An 18821-nucleotide genomic window follows, 5' to 3' on the forward strand; every position below is an offset into this window, starting at 1 on the left:
ACTTTAAGTGGGTGAAACCTCCCCCACCCTGAGTTGACTACCACTAGGCCCTTCAAAAAGCAAATGAAATAGGGCTAGGTTGTGGGAGCCACTACTCTAACTGCTGATAATGTGAAAGTAAAAACCCGTCTGCCACGAGGACAGGAACAAACCGGCCTTCCCTGAAACAGATGTGGCCCATGTCAAGGCCCTGGTCCTATTCTCATCGCTGCTGACCCTCTGTGACTTTAAAAGTAAGTGGAGAAGCCAGAGAAATGCAGAGCCATGGGGAGGACACAGTGTGGGGACACAGCCACTGACCTTCCTGTCTTCGTTCCTCAGGGAGCCCCGTAGTGTGGGTACAAGTCCAAATGGAGGCCCCCAAACTCCCATCCCTCTCCCTCTCAGTTCGCTGTGGGTCTCAGGAACCAACTTCATCTCTGTGGTAACAATGAGCTGAGGATTTGTTGATTTGGGGAAGTTTAGGGTAAGGGGTAGGATATGCCAGCCCGGAGTGTCATGTAACAGGTAGGGACTGAGGAATACAGGGAGAACCTGGAGCCCAGGTTCACTTTGATACTTTAAGTATGTTAGTTTTTACTACAGCAGCAGCCTGCATCTGCCTCCAAAGCAGGTAAGCCAGGACCCAGGTGCCTTTCCATGTCAGCTATGCGACATATGCACCCCTCAAAAGTGCCTGCCAGGCACATCTTGCTCTTTTGCCTCCTCTTTCCGCGCTTGGCTCCTCTTTCCTTTCTTGCCTCTTCTTCTCTCCCCTGCCTCTTCTCCTCTCTTGCCTCTCTTCTTCCCCTTGTCTCTCTGTCTGTCTGTCTGACTCTCACATGTCCCCATCCTGACATGGCCTTTCACTCCCAGCTTCCTCCCTCCCCCAACAAACCTCTTGCACTAACTCTGTTGCTCAAGGCCTGGCATACCTTGGCAGGGCCCACCGATAGGTAGATTTCTTTTTCATGTATCTTTACAAAGTAGACACCTCAGCCGTTTTTCTGTTTGAAACCTTACATCCCAGCCTTTTTGTTGATAATCGATAAAGATAAGGGTTGATGAAATCTTCTATACAACTACTTCCTGTTTGCACTGAGGCGTCATTGTTGGGGATGGGGATCATGAAAGCTGGGGTGCTGGCCCTGTCCTGGAAGAGCAGACTGTTTGACTAGCAGCTGTTGAGGTTCTGCAGGACCATGTGGGGTTAGGTGAGTATTGATGTCTCCCCAAGTTCTCAGCTTACTCTTCCCTTTGGCACATCCCTCTTGATAGGTTTGTTGTCTGCCTTGGGATATTTCATTGATCCAGTGCTCTCTGGGAGGCTGTCCTGGTCAGAAGCATGAGAGTGGGAGCCATTTTGAGACCTTGTTCATTTTCTGGAAAGAAGTAAATATAATCTCACCTTGATATTAGAGGAACATCAGGCCCTTTCCATCGATTAGTTTCTAGAGGGTTTTTTTTTTCTTCTACGTTAGGCTGTGTGTGGCTCTGGGGAAGCAGAAAAGCATGATCTTTCAAAGTGAAGACTGAAAGTTAGCAGAGTTGAATGTAGCATAGTATGTGGGAATTGGGGTGGGCATATAGAACCAGTTTTTATTTTTTTAAATTTTGCCAGTTAAGTGTTTTTCACATAGCTTCATCTTGTGGATAGTAAGGGATTTTAGTAACATGACCAATATTTCATAAATTGCCAAAGTCTTCAAAGAGTTTGCTAGTATAATCAAGGCCATTATCAATTTTTAGTTGTAATAACAATCCTAAAAAGAAATGCATAAATGTCTATGTGACAAAGTCAAATTCTAGATATGACACAATGGTGTTTTCCTGGAGCCACCAGGGCCCCATGCCACACCTGGAGCCGTGCTCAGTCAGAGACTAGCTAGGGAGAGGCATTGTGTTTGCCTGTAGTGCATCCCAGCACAGATCTCTATACACCTGACAGCAGACACAGACACAGACAGCTGTAGTTTCAGATGTCAGGCTGATTTGAGAACCTTACTACTAATTACGACTGCAAGTTTGAAATAGTGTATAAAATAATGCCTTTAATAGAGGATGGGCTCTCATGAGCCTCCCCTAACTTCCTGCCTTGCCACGGTCTGGTCACATATTAGACCAAGGATAAGCACAAAATTAAAAAAACAAAAAGTCCACTTGATTAACAATGATCATTAACTTTTAAAGATTTAAACCTAAGGCTATGTGGTGATTTGAAAGAAAATGGCCCCCAAAGGAAGTAGTACTAGTAGTAGGTATGGCCTTGTGTGAAGAAGTGTGTCATTGTAGGGGTAGCTTTGAGGTCTCTTTTGCTCTGGCTTCCCTCAGTGTGACTGTCAGTCAACTTCCTTTTGCCTGCAGGATGTAGGACTCTCAGGGTCATGCCCCCTCTGCTCAATGATGATAATGGACTGAGCCTCTGAAACTGTGAGTAAGCTCCCTCAATTAAATGTTTTCCTTATAAGAGTTTCCGTGTTCGTGGTGTCTCTTCACAGCTATAGTAACTCTAACTAAGACAGGTTATAAGATTTGGGAGCTTTAAAATTCAAATAATTTCAATTTTGAACTCAAGAAGACACTTCTACAAGGTAACAGCATACTCAGAAGTACCTATAAATAATCACATAAAATTCAGAAGGAGAAAATAATTGTGTTTTCTCATGTAAGCATGAAAGTACATAATCATCTGGGCAGTAGAGGTGACCGACTTTAAAACCAGCATTTGAGAGGCATAGGCAGATGGAGCTCTATGAGTTCAAGGCCAGCCTGGTCTGCAAAGGAAGTTCTAGGACAGCCAGGTCTACAGAGAGAAACCCTGTCTTGAAGACGATAGAAAGAAAGAAAGAAAGAAAGAAAGAAAGAAAGAAAGAAAGAAAGAAAGAAAGAAAGGGAAAGAATAAGACTGTATCCAGCTGATGCTGTAAACAAAATAAAAGTGTGAATAGTACCAAAGCACAGCAGTTCTTGAAGGAAGAGCTGAGTGCGAGGTGCTACCACCGTCTGTAGGCAGTCGATGAAACGAATTCTCAGGCAGTACAAGAAACAATTTAAGGTGAAAACTTTGAAAGAATCTAACTCCTATTGATTGCACTTTGGGTTTAACTCCTTTTGGCCTCCAAGGGAATTTGACAGACATGTAATAGTGTTTGCATTCCTTGATCCCCTGGGGGGAAAAAACTTTTTTGATTCCAGTTTGCTATTATTTTCCCTTTTAAACCTACCCCAAGATTGTTTAACTGTCATTCTGAACTATTTGTTATGATGTACAAAAGTATGAACTTAGTAAATGACGCTGTAGTAGTCATAACATAAAGGAATCTGGGGAGTTGGGATGCTCTGTGCCTAAAAGGCCTGAAATGAAAAAGCCTGTTTTTGATGTAAAGGACAGGATACAAGTCCTTAATTTGCCACTGCTGAGAGCACACCCATGAAAGGATGTGTAAGCTGACCAGGCATTTATAGTCTCAAAACAGACAAGACTGTTTGCAGCAGCCTCTTGCTGGCATTAACAATGCTGTTCCTGGCTTTCCTCCTGGGCCAACTCATCCTGCTCTCTAGAGACAGAGGACCCAGCAGTTCAGTATTAATGACCTGTCTGAATAAGATTGGATGCTTTTTATCCCTTTATTTTCAAGGCAAGGATTCTCAGCTGAAGGAGAGAGCACACTAAAGATTTCTTCCATTTCTTTCTCAAGCTGCTCATGAGCCATCCATTACAACTCTCTGTTTGCTGGACTCCATCCTTGAGGACCTCATTCCAAATGTTTCCATCCTTCCATTCCACTCTGTCTATACGCACAATCATTTCTGCCAAGTTAGGAAGGATTGTGGAGCATGTATATAAAAAAGAGCCATCTGTAAAATTATGTAACCAATCTCTACAGGATTTTTAGTGATAGTTAAAGCAATACCCATGAGCCATTTTAAAATATCTTAATTGGGGATCTTGTGGATACTGATTATCTATAGATCTGGACGAACATGCTATGGCATCTGCCGATTATTATCACTGGGGAACAAATAATCAACATGCGTTTTGTTTAGTGGCACAGTTATTTCTACAGGCTTTTTACCAGTGAGTTGCTTAAGATCTGTCTTTCCCATCATTATTAAGTCTGTAATTTCTTGTAAATAAGGAGTTATAAATTTACATACAGGAGAATTGTTAATTGTATACATTTCTACACCTTGTTGGTACATAACTTCAGCAGGTGAAGAGGCAGAAAGAAGGATAAGTGATTGCTAAGTGAGGAACTAATTCAATGAACTACCCCTTTTAGCAGCAGCATTGTTTAATAAGCCAGGAACCCGCTCTGCTTTGGGTATTATTTTTCTTATGGAATTGAACTGAGATTCCCCAGAAAGCAACTGAGAGAGCAGAGCCAAATCCTTCACAGCCATAGGCAGATAAGGACATTCCCTATTGACATGGCCCAAAACTTGCCATGAGTGACCGAGGGCACACCGTTTGGGAACTTTTTTTTTTCTTTTAAACACTGCCTGGCCCGTTACCTCCAGCCCCTTATTGGCTAATTCTCACATATTAATTAACCCATTTTTAATAATGTGTGTAGCATCACGAGTTCGTGGCTTACCGGGAAGATTCTAACCCACCCGTTTGGGAACTTTTAAGCTGAAAAAATGGTGGTGAAGTTGTTGTTGAGTAATAATATACCCTGAACAATTATAAGGTGGTCGCTTTGTACGAGATAAGGAGCTATGACTAAATTTTGCTCATTCGTTTAGTTAAAATGAAAGTTCATCACTCATTTCAGTATTGATTAGACAAGCAGGAGGGGAGAATGCACCCATATGATGACTGACCAAAACTCAGGAAATGTAATCAGCCCAGGCTTACGTGATTTGTGTCCTAGTTGCAACTGTCTGCTAGAAGTTGGGCCCATTAATTTTTTTTCCCCATAAAGGGACCATTGATCAGTCTCTATTGTGTTAATCTGTCTGTGAGGGAAAACAAACAACAAACAAAAACTAACCTCTGACACAGCTAAGCCATATTTCAAGGGGCAGAGGAGATCCCCACACACCTGCCAGCTCCGCATCTTGGACCCAGGTGTTGGATCTGGTGCTGATCTGTGCTCTGCCTGACAAGGCACTGGTAAGGGCCACAGCTTGAGTCCAAGAATCTTTGCTCCCCAACAAACAATCATTGGGCACACGTTCCCACTCACTCACTGGGAGCCAGGAGTCTACACCATAGAAGTACATATGTAAATTTTAAAAAATCCTGTTTTATCACCTGAATTCTACTTCAGCACCTAGGTTATGGAGCCAGCCTGACCTCCCCACTAATGGCCATTGCTGCGGTTATTTCCGTGTCCCTTTATTTGATGTCATGTAATAATATGCACAAGGTGAAAGGGTTCACGGAAATTGGAACTGAACACAGTGGATAAGCTCCTTTACTATGGGAGGGCCTCTTAAACTCCTGATGCTGTGTGAGATACCTGGAGTCCTACTGACAGTTCCACAAGAGTCTTCACCGTGCGGATCTATCCATGGGGCAATTCAAGAGCTACAAGACCCTGACTGTGGGGTTAATCGTCCTGATTTTGGTAAGTACTTTCCTTGCCTCTTAATGGTGTCATAATTGCTTCTCTGTGTTTGGCTTGGTTAATGCTTTAACACTGGAGAGTGGACTGAGGGAAGCACTCATTCTTCCTCCTCCCACCCCTGAGAGACATCTGGGAGCATCAGCTGCAGGGGAGAGCATCATCTAAGAAGTGTGTGGTCAGCTGTGTGTTGGTGTCATCAGGGAATCTAAAGTCAGAAGTTTTTAGGAAGTCCCCAAGGAGAAAAAATAGGAGCAAGTATATAGACTTTGGTTGGGAAGAAATGACCAGATGTTTGCTTCTCCGAGGTAGGGCAGTGCCAACAGACAAAAGAGCAATTCTACCTAAGTCTAGATAGCTTAATAAGGGGGTTTATTGGGCTTACTTAAGGAGCACAAATAATCTCCGAACAAACACATCAACAAATGGGCTCCACAAACAACTTCCCTATAGCTGCATAAATGGAGTTCTCCCTGCTCCAGCTGCCACCTTCTGCATGTTCCAGCCCCTCCAGACACTGCGAGAAGCTGGAGCAGACCTGCAGAGAACTGGAAAAGGTTCAGGGTGGGGGCAGCTGAATTCCAGGGGAGGATCTAACGACCCTCCCCCAGCCGTTCTTCCACAGGCAAAAGTCTAGAGACTGCCTGGACCTTGTTGAGGCTGGCTTGCCTGTCATCACAGCGGCTCTGATAAAGACAGTCATAACCCTGTTCCACATCAGCAATTTGAGTTCTCAGTTCTCTTGACTTTAGAAGATGTTGTTCTCTCTGACCCAGTTTAAGAGAACGAAGTCTCTTGGTGTCTGCTTCTGCCTTTAGCCTAGAGGGAAATAAAGTCAGGGAATAGAAAAGGTCTTGCACACACACACACACACACACACGCAGGACTGGGTGGGTAAAGGGGGCAGTGAGAGTGAGAGAATGGTAGACAACAGTGGGGTGAATATGGTCCGTGTGCATTGCATATGTGTATGACTGACACCGTAAATAAGAAAGAAACTAAACCCTTCCTGGAGCAAAAGCAAGAAAAAGAGTTTAGCATGACCTAGTGTTTCCTCTTTGAAGTTGTGTACAAAAAACGTCTAGACTGTTTGGGAGGAAATTCTTCCTGTCTGTCAAAAGTGAAATTTTAGGTTACGGGATGTTGTGATTGATATTTAGGCAGCAAGGTTTTGTTGTTTTTTTTTTGGTATGAAAGTATAGGTTTCTTACCTTTTCTAGAAAATGTATAATTTGAAATATGAGAAGACAAATTGGACATGATTCTGAGAAAAATAAAAAAGTGAAAAGGATTAAGAAAAAATGAATTCCTTCTTTCCAATAATGTTGATTTCTGATTTCATTTCCATAACAATTTCGTGTTGTGTGCCCTCCCTTAACCTTTACACTCCTTTGCACATACTGAAAGGAGTTATGCTGTGACATACATCCAATGTCCAAAGACGTTAAAGGCACATTAACATACATCTAATGTCCAAAGAGGTTAAAGACACACGTCTACGTGACTATAACCCAGGCAAGCTGGAGATGGTAGCCTTCCATGTGGAGTCCCAGACTTTGGGAGGCAGAGAAAGAGAATTATGAGTTGGAGACTGACCTATGGAACAAGCTCCAGGCCAATTCCTAAGACCTGTCTTAAAAACGCCCAAAGAAAGGGAGAACAAACGTAAAAGTAATCCCTGTCGCGCAGGCAGTTCAGAAGGGCTTCCCTCTCCCTGGATCTACAGGCTGTTTAATGGACTCTGCGGGGAGAGGAGGAGATTTCCTTCAGTGATGGAGCCATTGGGAAGTTGTCTATGCACTTGTTAGTCACCTTAATCAAACTTGGGGTGTTCTGTGTTCTGTGAGGAGGTTGAAGAAAGAGGTTGGGCACTCCAAGATGAATTTTTAGGCTGTGTGGCAGCAGGCAGGTCCAGCCTCTGATGGACTGTGTAGAAAGGGTTCTTTAAAAGGGGGTCTTTGTTGCCCTTTTCTGTTTATTAATCTTGTTTCTGTTTATTAAGTATTTCTTTTAGTGTGAGATTAGATCTTTCTATAACTGCTTGCCCTGTATGAATGTGTGGTTTTCATGTAATATCCTTTATGTTGTAATATGTAAAAACTATTTCATTTTACCAGAGACATATGCTGGGGCATTATCAGTCTTTATTTGTACAGGAGTCGCTATGATGGCCATAACTTCTAATAAATGTATAATTACATAATCAGACTTTACAGAACTTAAAGCAATTTCCCATTGAAATCCTGAATATGTACCCGTGGTGTGTCATGCATATTTCAGCTTCCCAAATTCTACAAAATGAAACACATCCATTTTCAAATTCCATTTCTTTTTTTTTTTTTTCCTTTTTTGGCCTACTACTCTACGAGGATGTACAGTGGACAGTGGGAGACTGTATGTGAGGATCGCTCTGCAGGCCGCCCAGCAGGCGGCGCTAGTCACGGAAGTACATGTGGTGCTCGGACGGGAATAGAATTCGGGTCCTCAGGCGGAGCAGTCGGGCACTCTGCCCCCTGAGCCGTCTCTCCAGCCTCAAATTCCATTTCTTCAAGTACCAGCTGTTCTAAGGCTTGTGATTTTTTTGGTGTAAAAGGCCATTGTTCCAGCCAGACAGTTTTGTCAGTTAACCATTTTAAAGGTAGAGCTGTTGGTACCTTTAAAAGATCAGCAGCTGTTGTGCCCTGTTTTTGAATGGTTGGTGACTGTTCTTTATAATACCATTTAATATTTTTCTCAGAAACATGTTAGTTTATGGTCTGTTTCTGAGATTGCAGGAATGCTAATCTGGGTTTTCCATTGCTGTAACAAATCGCATCCACATAAATTCATTGCTATGTTAATCATATATTAATTTTCCTCTCTATCCTTTCATCCCAATAAATACATTCTGTGAAGACAACTGGGAATTTCTAAGGGGGGGATCAGTTTAAAAATTTTTTCCCACATTAAAAATGGGAAATATTACAATGCAGGCTGTTAGGTTTCTGTATAGTTCCACAACGGATATTTTGAAAATGGAACAATTAAATGAAGGGAAAATCACCTTAGCTGGGATTGACATAATTTCATCACTTTGGTAATTCATGTTTTGTCCCTAAAAATGTTGCTTGATATCGGTGCCAAATGCAAAAAAAAAAAATTAACTGATAAGATGCCATCTTTAGAATGTGAAGTATGAGGCTGGCTGTTGCTGCATAGCATGGCTGGGCAGAGAGAACAGATGGTTCACCACTTGGCTGAAGGCAGCTGCAGCTGATGGCGTGTAGGTATGAGCTGAAAGTATGTGGCAATCACAGCAAGAATAGAAGCTCCAGTGAGTGTCAGGTGGCTGACCTAGTGGGGTAATGGCAAAAAGGAGTGGGATCCAGGAGTGGTCAACAACCCATGGGGATAAGGAGTCAGTCGTCTGAAAATCAGACACAGGCAAATGTGCAGAAGAAGCATATGTTGCAGGTGCTGCCTGAAGGCAGTAGTGGGCAGCTAACTCTGTTTGGAGCCCAGGCACATCTGGAGTTTGGGGCCTGTGGAATTTGGGAGGCATCTGGAGGCTGTTTTAGAGAGTTTGCAACAGAAAAATCTCAGATTCACTCAGAGGGCTTGGGGTAAAAAAGAAAAAGCTAGAAGCAATGTGGCAAGTCTGGTGAATATGGCTCCAGTAGGGCCAAACCGGAGCTGGGGGTGGGGGCGGGGTGGGAGGTGAGCAGCTATCTTGTGACTTTGTGCCCTGAGTTGGGTTGCCAGATGACGTATTTATCTAATTATTCTTTATCAATAAAAAAAATTAGGAGTCATATATTGGGGTAAGAACCTGAATGATCAGATAAAACGTGGAGAAGCCACCAGTGACCTCCTATCTCTTCGATTCCTTTACTCAAAAGGGCTGAAATCCTCCCTCAGTCTTGCATTACTATTTCCTGTCTCTTATCTGTCCACAGTCCTCTAAAGCCTCTATGGTTAATTTTCGTCAGCTAGTGGCTAGCTCCACCCTCTGGTTGTCTCAGAAAACAATCAAGAAAGCAAACAAATAAACAAAAACCAGAAGGAAAGAAAGAAAGAAGGATAGGAAGGAAGGAAGGAAGGAAGGAAGGAAGGAAGGAAGGAAGGAGAGAGAGAGAGAGAGAGAGAGAGAGAGAGAGAGAAAGAAAGAGAGAAAGAGAGAAAGAGAGAAAGAGAGAAAGAGAGAAAGAGAGAAAGAGAGAAAGAAAGAAAAGCTGGTCTTTTAGTGCATATGAGTGCAGATGCCAATGATGGCCAGAAGAGGGCATCAGTTCCCCCCCCCCACCCCCCCGGAACTGGAGGTAAAGGCAGTCTTGAGTCACCTGAGGTGGGTGTTGGATACTAAACATGGATCTTCTCCAAGGGCATTGCTCTTAACCATTTGCTGTCTCTCCAGCCCCTCTGCTCGTTTTTGATTGAGTTAAATTGCCTACGTTTTCCTTATCAAGTTATAAATGTTATTTATAAATGCGTGTCTGTCTGGGGGTGGGGGGTATATGCACAAAACTTTGGGTGCCCACAGAGTCAAAAGCTGGTGTCAGACATCCTGGAGCTGGAGTTACAGCAGGTTCTGAGGCATCTGACAAGGGTGCTGGGAACTGTTTTTTGGTGTTTTTTTTTTTTCCCCTTAGACAAGGTTTCTCTGTAGCTTTGGAACCTGTCCTGAAACTAACTTTTGTAGTCCAGGCTAGCCTCGAACTCACAAAGATCCTCCTTCCTCTGCCTTCCGAGTGCTGGGATTAAAGGCATGCACCACCACCGTCCATCAGTGATCTTGGATCCTATGCAAAACACTACCTTGTAGTGGCATTTCATTTGTATTTTAATAAATAAAGCTCGCCTGAAGATCGGAGAGTAAAACAGCCCCACTGGTCAGCCTTACAGACCAGGCAGTGGTAAAACACACCTTTAATCCAGTAGTCACACTAGTTTACCATAGAAACCGAGTGGTGCATGCCTTTAGTTTCAGACTGAGGTCAAGGTAAGAGCCAGTGGCTGGCTGTTTGCTTTTCTGTCCTTCAGGTTAAACTCCAATTTCTATCCCCGAGTTTTTATTAATCGTGCTTCAGTACCTGATCTTACCTGTTGATTCATCTCTATAGCTCCAAGTCCTTGATTTTTTTTATTGTTTTCTTATTTGTTGTTTAGATATAATGATCTTCTTCTGAAGCCCAAGCTGGCCTTGAACTCAGGATCCCCTTGCCTCCTCCTCCAGGATTACATACATACATGTACTACCACTGGTTCAAAGTTTTCTTATTATTAACTATATACTTGTCTTACATGATGCATTTGGGACATAACCCTGCTTGTTCCTGATTATTTTAAAGCATTGCTTTTCCATCACATGATCATAGAGTGTGGGTCTATTCTAGGCACTCTGTTATACTGTCCTATTTATTTATTCTTGCACCAATAACTCATCACCTTAATGACTGCAGATCTTTTAAGATTTTCTTTGGGGTGTGTGTGTGTGTGTGTGTGTGTGTGTGTGCATGCATGCGTGTGTGTATGGTGTGCATGTGCATGCATGTGCATGTACATGAGTCCAGGTGTCTGCAGAGTTCAGGAGAAGCTGTCAGATCCTCTGAATCTGAAGTAATAGGGAATTGTGGGATGTCTATTGTGGGTTCTGGGTACTAAACACTGGTCTTCTACAAGAGTAGTATGTGTTCTTGGGCACCAAGCCATCTTTCTGTAGCATGAGGGGGCCAGCTTGTTGGGGTTTCCGTCCCGCCCGGTACCCCACAGCCGGAAAATTCCAAAGAGAAATCACACACAGGACTCCATAAGGTTATAAACTGATTGGCCCATTAGGTCAGGCTACTTATTAGCTCTTATAACTTACGTTACCCCATTATCCTTATCTACATTAGCCACATGGCTCCGTACATTTCTTAGCTGGGCAAGTTACATGTTGCTTCTCTGGTGGTCTGCGCAGGAGTGGCGGAGGGAGCTTCTGCTTCCAGAATACTCCCCTCTTTTTTTTTTTTGAGACTCACAGGATACACCAGTCAGGACTTTATTATAACTCTAAATTTTCCTTAGGTCCCCATAAGATTATCAGCACCCCCAACCAGCAGGAAGTAGCCTGAAATATTACGTCCACATTCCCAACAAATGGACTATGGATATTTTCCTTTGTTTAAAAAAAAAAGAGGGAAATGGTGTGGGAGAATTGTCTGTATTCTGTCAATCATATTTTAATAAAGCACTGATTGGCCAGGCAGGCAGTATAGGCGGGAAAGCCAGACAGGAAGTAGGGGTGGAGCAAAGAGACTGGGAGTATTCTGGGACACAGGACGCTCTCTCTCCACTCCTGCGCAGACCACTGAAGAGGCAGCATGTAACTTGCCCAGCTGAGAAAGGTACGGAGCCATGTGGCTAATGTAGATAAGGATAATGGGTAACATAAGTTATAAGAGTTAACAAGAAGCCTGACCTAATGGGCCAATCAGTTTATAACCTAATGTAGACTCTGTGATTTTCCTTGGGGCTTGCTGGTTGTGGGGTACCGGGCAGGATGGAAACCACAACAAGCCGCCCCCCTCATGTTACATCTTTATATCCCTATGACTGTGTGCATCATAACTTATCATCTCATGTGTGGTAGCTTAAGTGAGAGATGTCCCTTACAGGCTCTTCATTTGAATTTGCTCCTTATTTGGTGGTGGTGTTTGGGAAGCTTTGGAAGGTGTGACTTTGTGTCATTGACTCTGGGCTTTGAGAGTTTAAGCATCGCCCTATTTCCAGTTTTCTTTCTCTGCTTCATTCTTGCAGTTGAGGAAGTGAAGCCTCATCTTCCTGCGTAATATTTTTTTAAAATTTATTATTGTTTTACAGCTGGGCAGTGGTGGCACATGCCTTTAATCCCAGCACTTGGGGGGGCAGAGGCAGGCAGATCTCTGTGAGTTCAAGGCTAGCCTGCTCTACAAGCTAGTTCCACGACAGGCTCCAAAGCCACAAAGAAACCCTGTCTCAAAAAACAATAACAACAACTATATATATATATATATATATATGTATATATGTATATATATATAATTGTTTATATTATGGGTGAGTGGTGTGTGAGGGGACGGAGTGGGGTGGGAATGGTGTGGGGGGTGTTGTATGTGGGAAATGGTGTATATGGGGGTATTGGTGTGAGGTGGTCGGGGGATGGTATGTATGTGTGAGATGGTGTGTGTAGGGGTAGGGGATGATGTGGGGGGGATGGTATGGGGATGGTGTGTGGAGGGGTGGAGGATGGTGTTTGTGGGGGGATGATGTGTGTGGGGACAGTGTGGCAGGATAGTATGAGGTAGATGTTGTGGGGGGATACTATAAGGGTCATAGTGTGGTGGAGGTGGTGTGGGGGAGATGGTGAGGGGAGGTGGGAAGGGATGATATGGGAGAAGGTGTGGGAGAGGGATATGGAACATTCTTTGTACACTGTAAACATGTATTGCTCTCATTGTTAATAAAAAGCTGACTGACCAAAGGTTAGGCAGGATTTTTGGAGCAGAGAGAATGCTGGGAAGAAGGGCAGAGTCAGGGGAGTTTTTTTATTAATATTTTTAATGCAGTCTTTTCTCATTTTACATAACTATCCCTGTTCCCGCTCCCTACTCTTCTTCCTGCCCACCCTTCCCCTTATCCCCCATTCACTCCTCAGAAAGGGTAAGGCTTCCCATGGGAGTCAACAAAGCCTGACACATCATTTTGAGGCAAGACCAAGGCTCTCCCCGCTTTATCTAGACTGAGCAAGGTATCCCTTCAAAGAGAACTTGCTCCTAGATCCCAGTTCAAGCACTAGGGATAAATCCTAGTCCCACTACCACTGGCCCCACAGACTGGACGAGCCTCACAACTGTTCCCCACATTCAGTGGGCCTAGTTTGGTTCTATGCAGGTTCCCCCACTGTCAATCCAGAGTCAGTGAGCTCTCACTAGCTCAGGTCAGCTGTCTCTGTGAGTATCCCCATCATGGGCTTGACCCCATTGCTCATGTTATTACTCCTCCCTCTCTTGGGCTGGTCTCCTGTAGCTTGGCCCAGTGCTTAACTGTGGATCTCTATTTGCTTCTTTCAGTTGCTGGATAAAGGTTCTATTATGACAATTAAGGTATTCATCAATCTGATTACAGGGGAAGGCCAGTTTAAGTGTCCTCTCCACGGTCACTTAGAGTCTTAGCTAGGGTCATCCTTGTGGATTCCTGGGAATTTGCCACGTGCCATGTTCGTAGCTAGCCCTTTAATGGCTTCCTCAAGCAAGATATCTCTTTCCTTTCTCTCTCTCACTGTCATTCTCCCTTCTAGAGCATCCCATTCCCTCATATTCTCCTCTTTCACCTTCTCCCCTCCCTTACTCCTCCCTTCCTACCCTCTCTTCTGTCCCCCTCTCAAATTTCTCAAGATGTTTTGTCTGTTTCCTCTTCCCAGGGGAGCAATGTATGTCTGTCTTAGGGTTCTTCTTGTTACCTAGCTTCCCTGGGATCGTGGACTATAGGCTGGTTATCCTTTGCTTTACATCCACTTATGAGTGAGTACATATCATGTCTGCCTATTTGGGTCTGGGTTACCTCACTCAAAATGGTTTTTTTAAGTTCCATTCATGGAAGTAACATATTTCAAGATGTCATTGTTTTTTTTTTACCACTGAGTAGGACTCCATTGTGTAAATTGCCACATTTTCTTTATCCATTCTTCAGTTGAGAGGCACCTGGGTTGTTTCCAAGTTCTGGCTTTTATGAATAATGCTGCTATGAACATAGTTGAACAAACATCCTTGTAGTTTGATTGAGCATCCTTTGGATATATGCCCAAGAGTGGTATTGCTGGATCCTGACATCGGTTAATTCCCAAATTTCTGAGGAACCACCACATTTGTATCCAAAGTGCCTGTACAAGTTTGCACTCCCACCAGCAATGGAGAAGTGTTCCCCTTACTCCACATTCTCTCCAGCATAAGCTATCATTGGTGTTCTTTATCTTAGTCATTCTGACAGGTGTAAGATGGTATCTCAGAGTTGTTTTGATTTGCATTTCCCTGATGGCTATGGGTGTTGAGCAATACCTTATGTGTCTTTCAGCCATTTGAGATTCTTATTGAGAATTTTTTGTTTCAATATGTACCCCATTTTTTGATAAGATTATTTGATAACCTAATGTCTAGGTTCTTGAGTTCTTTATATATTTTGGAGATCAGCCTTCTGTCTGATGTGCAGTTAGTGAAGATCTTTTCCCATTCTGTAGGCTACCTATATCTTAGTGACTGTGTCCTTTGCCTTCAGAAGCTTCTCAGTTTCAGGAGGCCCCATTTATTAATTGTTGCTCTCAGTGTCTATGCTACTGGGGTTGTATTTAGGAAGTGGCCTCCTGTGCCTATACGTTCAAGGCTCCTTCTCAATTTCTCTTCAATGAAGTTCAGTGTTGGAGGATTTATGTTGAGGTCTTTGATCCATTTGCAGTTAAGTTTTATGCATGGTGGTAGATATAGATCTATTTGCATTCTTCTACATGTTGATATTCAGTTATACCAACACCAATTGGTGAAGATACTTTTTTCTTTTTTCCATTGTATAATTTTAGTTTCTTTGTCAAAAATCAGTTGTTCATAGGTGTGTGACTTAATATCAGGGTCTTTGATTCAGTTCCATTGGTTCATCTGTCTGTTTTTATGCCAATATCACACTGCTTTAATTACTGTAGCTCTATAATAGATTTTTGTTTTTCAAGACAGGGTTTCTCAGTAGCTTTGAAACCTGTCCTGGACCTAGGTCTTTTAGACCAGGCTGATCTTGAACTCACAGAGATCTACCTGCCTCTGCCTCCCAAGTGCTGATATTAAAGGTATACACCACCATCGCTCAGCCTATAGTAGTTCTTGATGTCAGGGATGGTGATGCTTCAAGAAGTTCATTTATTATGTAGAGCATTGTTTTGACTTTTCTGGGTTTCTTTGTTTTATACATGAAGTTGAGCATTGTTTTTTCAAGGTCTGTGAAGAATTGTGCTGGAGTTTTGATGGGGATTACATTGAATATGTAGATTGCTTTGGGTAAACTGCCATTTTTATTATGTTGATCCTACCTATCCAAGAGCATGGGGGATCTTTCCATTTTCTGGTGTCTTCCATAGTTTCTTTCTTCAAAACTTAAAGTTATTGTCATACAAGTTTTTTACTTCTTTGGTTAGTGTTACCCCAAGATATTTTATGTTATTTGTGGCTATCGTAAATAGTGATGTTTCTCTGATTTCTTTCTCCTCTCTGTTAACAGTAAGTAGTTTCTGTCCTGCCCAGTCCCACATCTGTTCAGTCCCAAAGAAACACACAGAGGCCTACATTAATGATAAACTGGTTGGCCTATTGGCTCAGGATTCTTATTAATTAATTCTTATATCTTTCATTAATCCATAATTCTTATCTGTGTTAGCCATGTGGCCTGGTTCCTTTTATCAGTGAGGCATCCTCATCTTGCTTCCTCTGTGTCTGGGTGACAACTGCAGACTGAGCCTTTCCTCTTCCCAGAATTCTCCTATTCTGGTCACCCCACCTATACTTCCTGCCTGGCTACTGGCCAAACACAGTTTTATTAAACCAATACAAGTGACAAATCTTTACAGGGTACAAGATGATTTTTCCACAGTACAGCTCATTTATCATTTGTCTATAGGAGGGCAACTGATTTTTTGAGTTGATCCATGCCATATTTCTGATACTATTTATCAGCTGTAGGAGTTCCCTCATCAAATTTTTGGGGTCACTTATGCATACTATTATATCATCTACAAATAGCAAAAGTTTGATATCTTACTTTCCAATTTGAATCCCTTTGATTGCCGGGCGGTGGTGATGCATGCCTTTAATCCCAGCACTTGGGAGGCAGAGGCAGGCAGATCTCTGTGAGTTCGGGGCCAGCCTGGTCTACAAGAGCTAGTTCCGGGACAGGCTCCAAGCCACAAGGAAACCCTGTCTCAAAAAAACAAAAAAAAAAAAGAAAAGAAAAGAATTCTTTGATCTCCTTTGGTTGTCTTATTATTTTAGCTAAAATTTCAAGTACTATGTTGAAGAGGTATGGAGGGAGTGGAACATTGTCTTATTCTTGATTTTAGTGGAATCACTTTGGGTTTCTCTCAATTTAATCTAATGTTGGCTGCCAGCTTGCTATATATTGCTTTTATTATGTTTAGATACATTCCTTGTATCCTTGATCTCTCCAAGATCTTTATCATGAAGGGTTGGTGAATTCTGTTGAATGCTTTTACAGCATCTAATGAGATGATCATGCAGCTTTTTTTCCATTTCAGTTTATTTATGTTGAACCATCATGCATCTCTGGGATGAAACTAACTTGATCATGATTGATGATTTTTTTTTGATGTGTTCTTGGATTCAGTTTGCCAGTATTTTATTGAGTATTTTTGCAACAATGTTCATGAGGCAGAGTATTCTGTAATATTTTTTCTTAATTGCATCTTTGTGTAGTTCAGACACCAGAGTAACTGTTGCCACATGAAGAGTTTGGCAATGTCCCTTCTGTTTCTACTGCATAGAATAATTTGAGGAATATTGGTATTAGTTCTTCTTTTAAATTCTGGTAGAATTGCCCTGAACTTTTTTTTTTGGTTGTGAGACTTTTGATAACTACTTCTATTTCTTTAGGGATTAGAGGTCTATTTAAATTGTTTATCTATTCTTAGTGTATTCCAGAAAATTGTCTATTTCCTTTAAGCTTTCCAATTTTGTGGGGTACAAGCTTTTTTAAGTATGGCCTAATGATTCTCTGTATTTCCTTAGTGTGTTATGCCCCTTTTCATTTCTGATTTTGTTAATTTGCGTATTCCCTCTCTGCCTTTGGTTAGTTAAGATAAGGGATTGTCTATCTTGTTTATTTTCTCAAGGAACCAACTCTTTGTCTCATTGTTTCTTTGTATTGTTTTCTTTATTTCTATTTTATTGATTTCAGCCCTCAATTTGATTATTTCCTGGTATCTACTCCTCCTGGGTGAGTTTGCTTCTTTTTGTTCTGGAGTTCTCAGATGTGTTGTTATGTTGCTTGTGTGAGATTTCTCCATGTTCTTTATGTAGGCACTTAGTGCTATGAACTATCCTCAACACTGCTTTCAAAATGTCCCATAAGTTGGAGTATATTCCTTTTCATTTAATTCTAGGAAGTCTTTAATTTCTTTTTTATTTCCTTGGCTCAGGGGTGATTCAGTTGAGCACTGTTCAATTTCCTTGAGTTTGTAGGCTTTCTGCAATTAGTGTTGTTGAATTCTATCTTTAAGCCACAGTGATCAGATAAGATACAAAGAGTTATGCCATTTTTTTTATTTGTTGAAGTTGGCTTTGTGACCAAGCATGTGGTCAGTTTTAGATAAAGTTCCATGAGGACTAGAGAAGATGTATTATTTTGTGTTGGATGGAATGTTCTGTAGATGTCTGTTAAGTCCATTTGAATCAGGACATCTGTTAGTTCTCTTATTTTTTCTGTTAAGTTTCTGTCTGGAAGACCTGTATATTTGGGAGAGTGAGGTGTTGAAGTCTCCTACTATTAGTGTGTGGGGTTTGACGTGCAATTTAAGCTTTAGTAATGTTTCTTTTACATATATAGATGCTCTTGTATTTGGGGCATAGATGTTCAAAATTGAGACTTTGTCTTGATGCATTTTTCCTGTGATGAGTATGAAGTGTCCTCCTGCATTTCTTTTGATTGACTTTAGTTTAAAGTCTATTTTGTTAGATATTAGGATAGCTGCATCCTCTTGTTTCTTAGATTCATTTGATTGGAAAATCTTTTCCCAACCCTTTACTCTGAGATACCATTTGTCTTTGTGTTTGAGGTCCATTTCTTGTACGCCACAGAGGGATGGGTCCTGTTTTTGTATCTATTCTGTTAACCTGTGTTTATTTTATAGGTGAATTGAGTCTATTGATATTAAGAGATGTTAATGGCCAGTGATTGTTGATTCCTGTCATTTTTCGATGGTAGTGTTCATGTGTTTCCCTTCTTTGGGGTTTATTAGTGTGAGGTTACTTGTTGCCTGTGCTTTTTGGGTGTAACTAACTTCATTGGGTTGGAATTTTCCTTCTAGTACTTTTTGTAATGCTGGATTTGTAGATAGGTAAAGATTAAATTTGGCTTTGTCATGGGATATCCTGTTTTCTCCATCTATGGTGATTGAAAGGTTTGCTGGATCTAATAGTCTGTGCTTACATCCCTGATCTCTTAGTTTCTGCAGCATATTTGACCAGAACCAAAAAAGTTTCTCAAGGTTTCCATTGAGTA

General features: G+C 41.9%; 3 protein-coding genes across 5 annotated transcripts in view; all 3 read left to right on the forward strand.

The window, feature by feature from the left end:
* LOC148123114 (NXPE family member 3-like) overlaps nucleotides 1-5341 on the forward strand; it is a 30877-nt gene extending 25536 nt beyond the window's left edge. The window contains 1 exon segment of the mRNA XM_087903400.1: nucleotides 5256-5341. Coding sequence (XP_087759526.1) covers nucleotides 5256-5341 — 86 coding nt within the window.
* The window catches only part of LOC148123115 (NXPE family member 3-like), a 39263-nt gene that overhangs the window by 1302 nt on the left and 19140 nt on the right, over nucleotides 1-18821 (forward strand). For 2 of the 3 annotated variants that reach the window (XM_087903388.1, XM_087903389.1), the window contains exon 1: nucleotides 5417-5555. The exons of the other annotated variant lie outside the window; for it this stretch is intronic. In XM_087903388.1, coding sequence (XP_087759514.1) covers nucleotides 5499-5555 — 57 coding nt within the window. In that variant the 5' untranslated portion in view covers nucleotides 5417-5498. Of the gene's footprint in view, nucleotides 1-5416; nucleotides 5556-18821 lie in introns of those variants that run through there. 3 annotated transcript variants of the gene reach the window in all.
* Nucleotides 346-18821, forward strand: part of LOC146895486 (NXPE family member 3-like) — a 78307-nt gene continuing 59831 nt past the window's right edge. The window contains exon 1 of the mRNA XM_087903394.1: nucleotides 346-424. The gene's annotated coding sequence lies outside the window, so the exon portion shown is untranslated. The remainder of the gene's footprint in view (nucleotides 425-18821) is intronic.

This window comes from Myodes glareolus, chromosome 2 (assembly GCF_982192425.1).
Source record: "Myodes glareolus chromosome 2, mMyoGla1.1, whole genome shotgun sequence".
Taxonomy (NCBI): Eukaryota; Metazoa; Chordata; class Mammalia; order Rodentia; family Cricetidae; genus Myodes; species Myodes glareolus.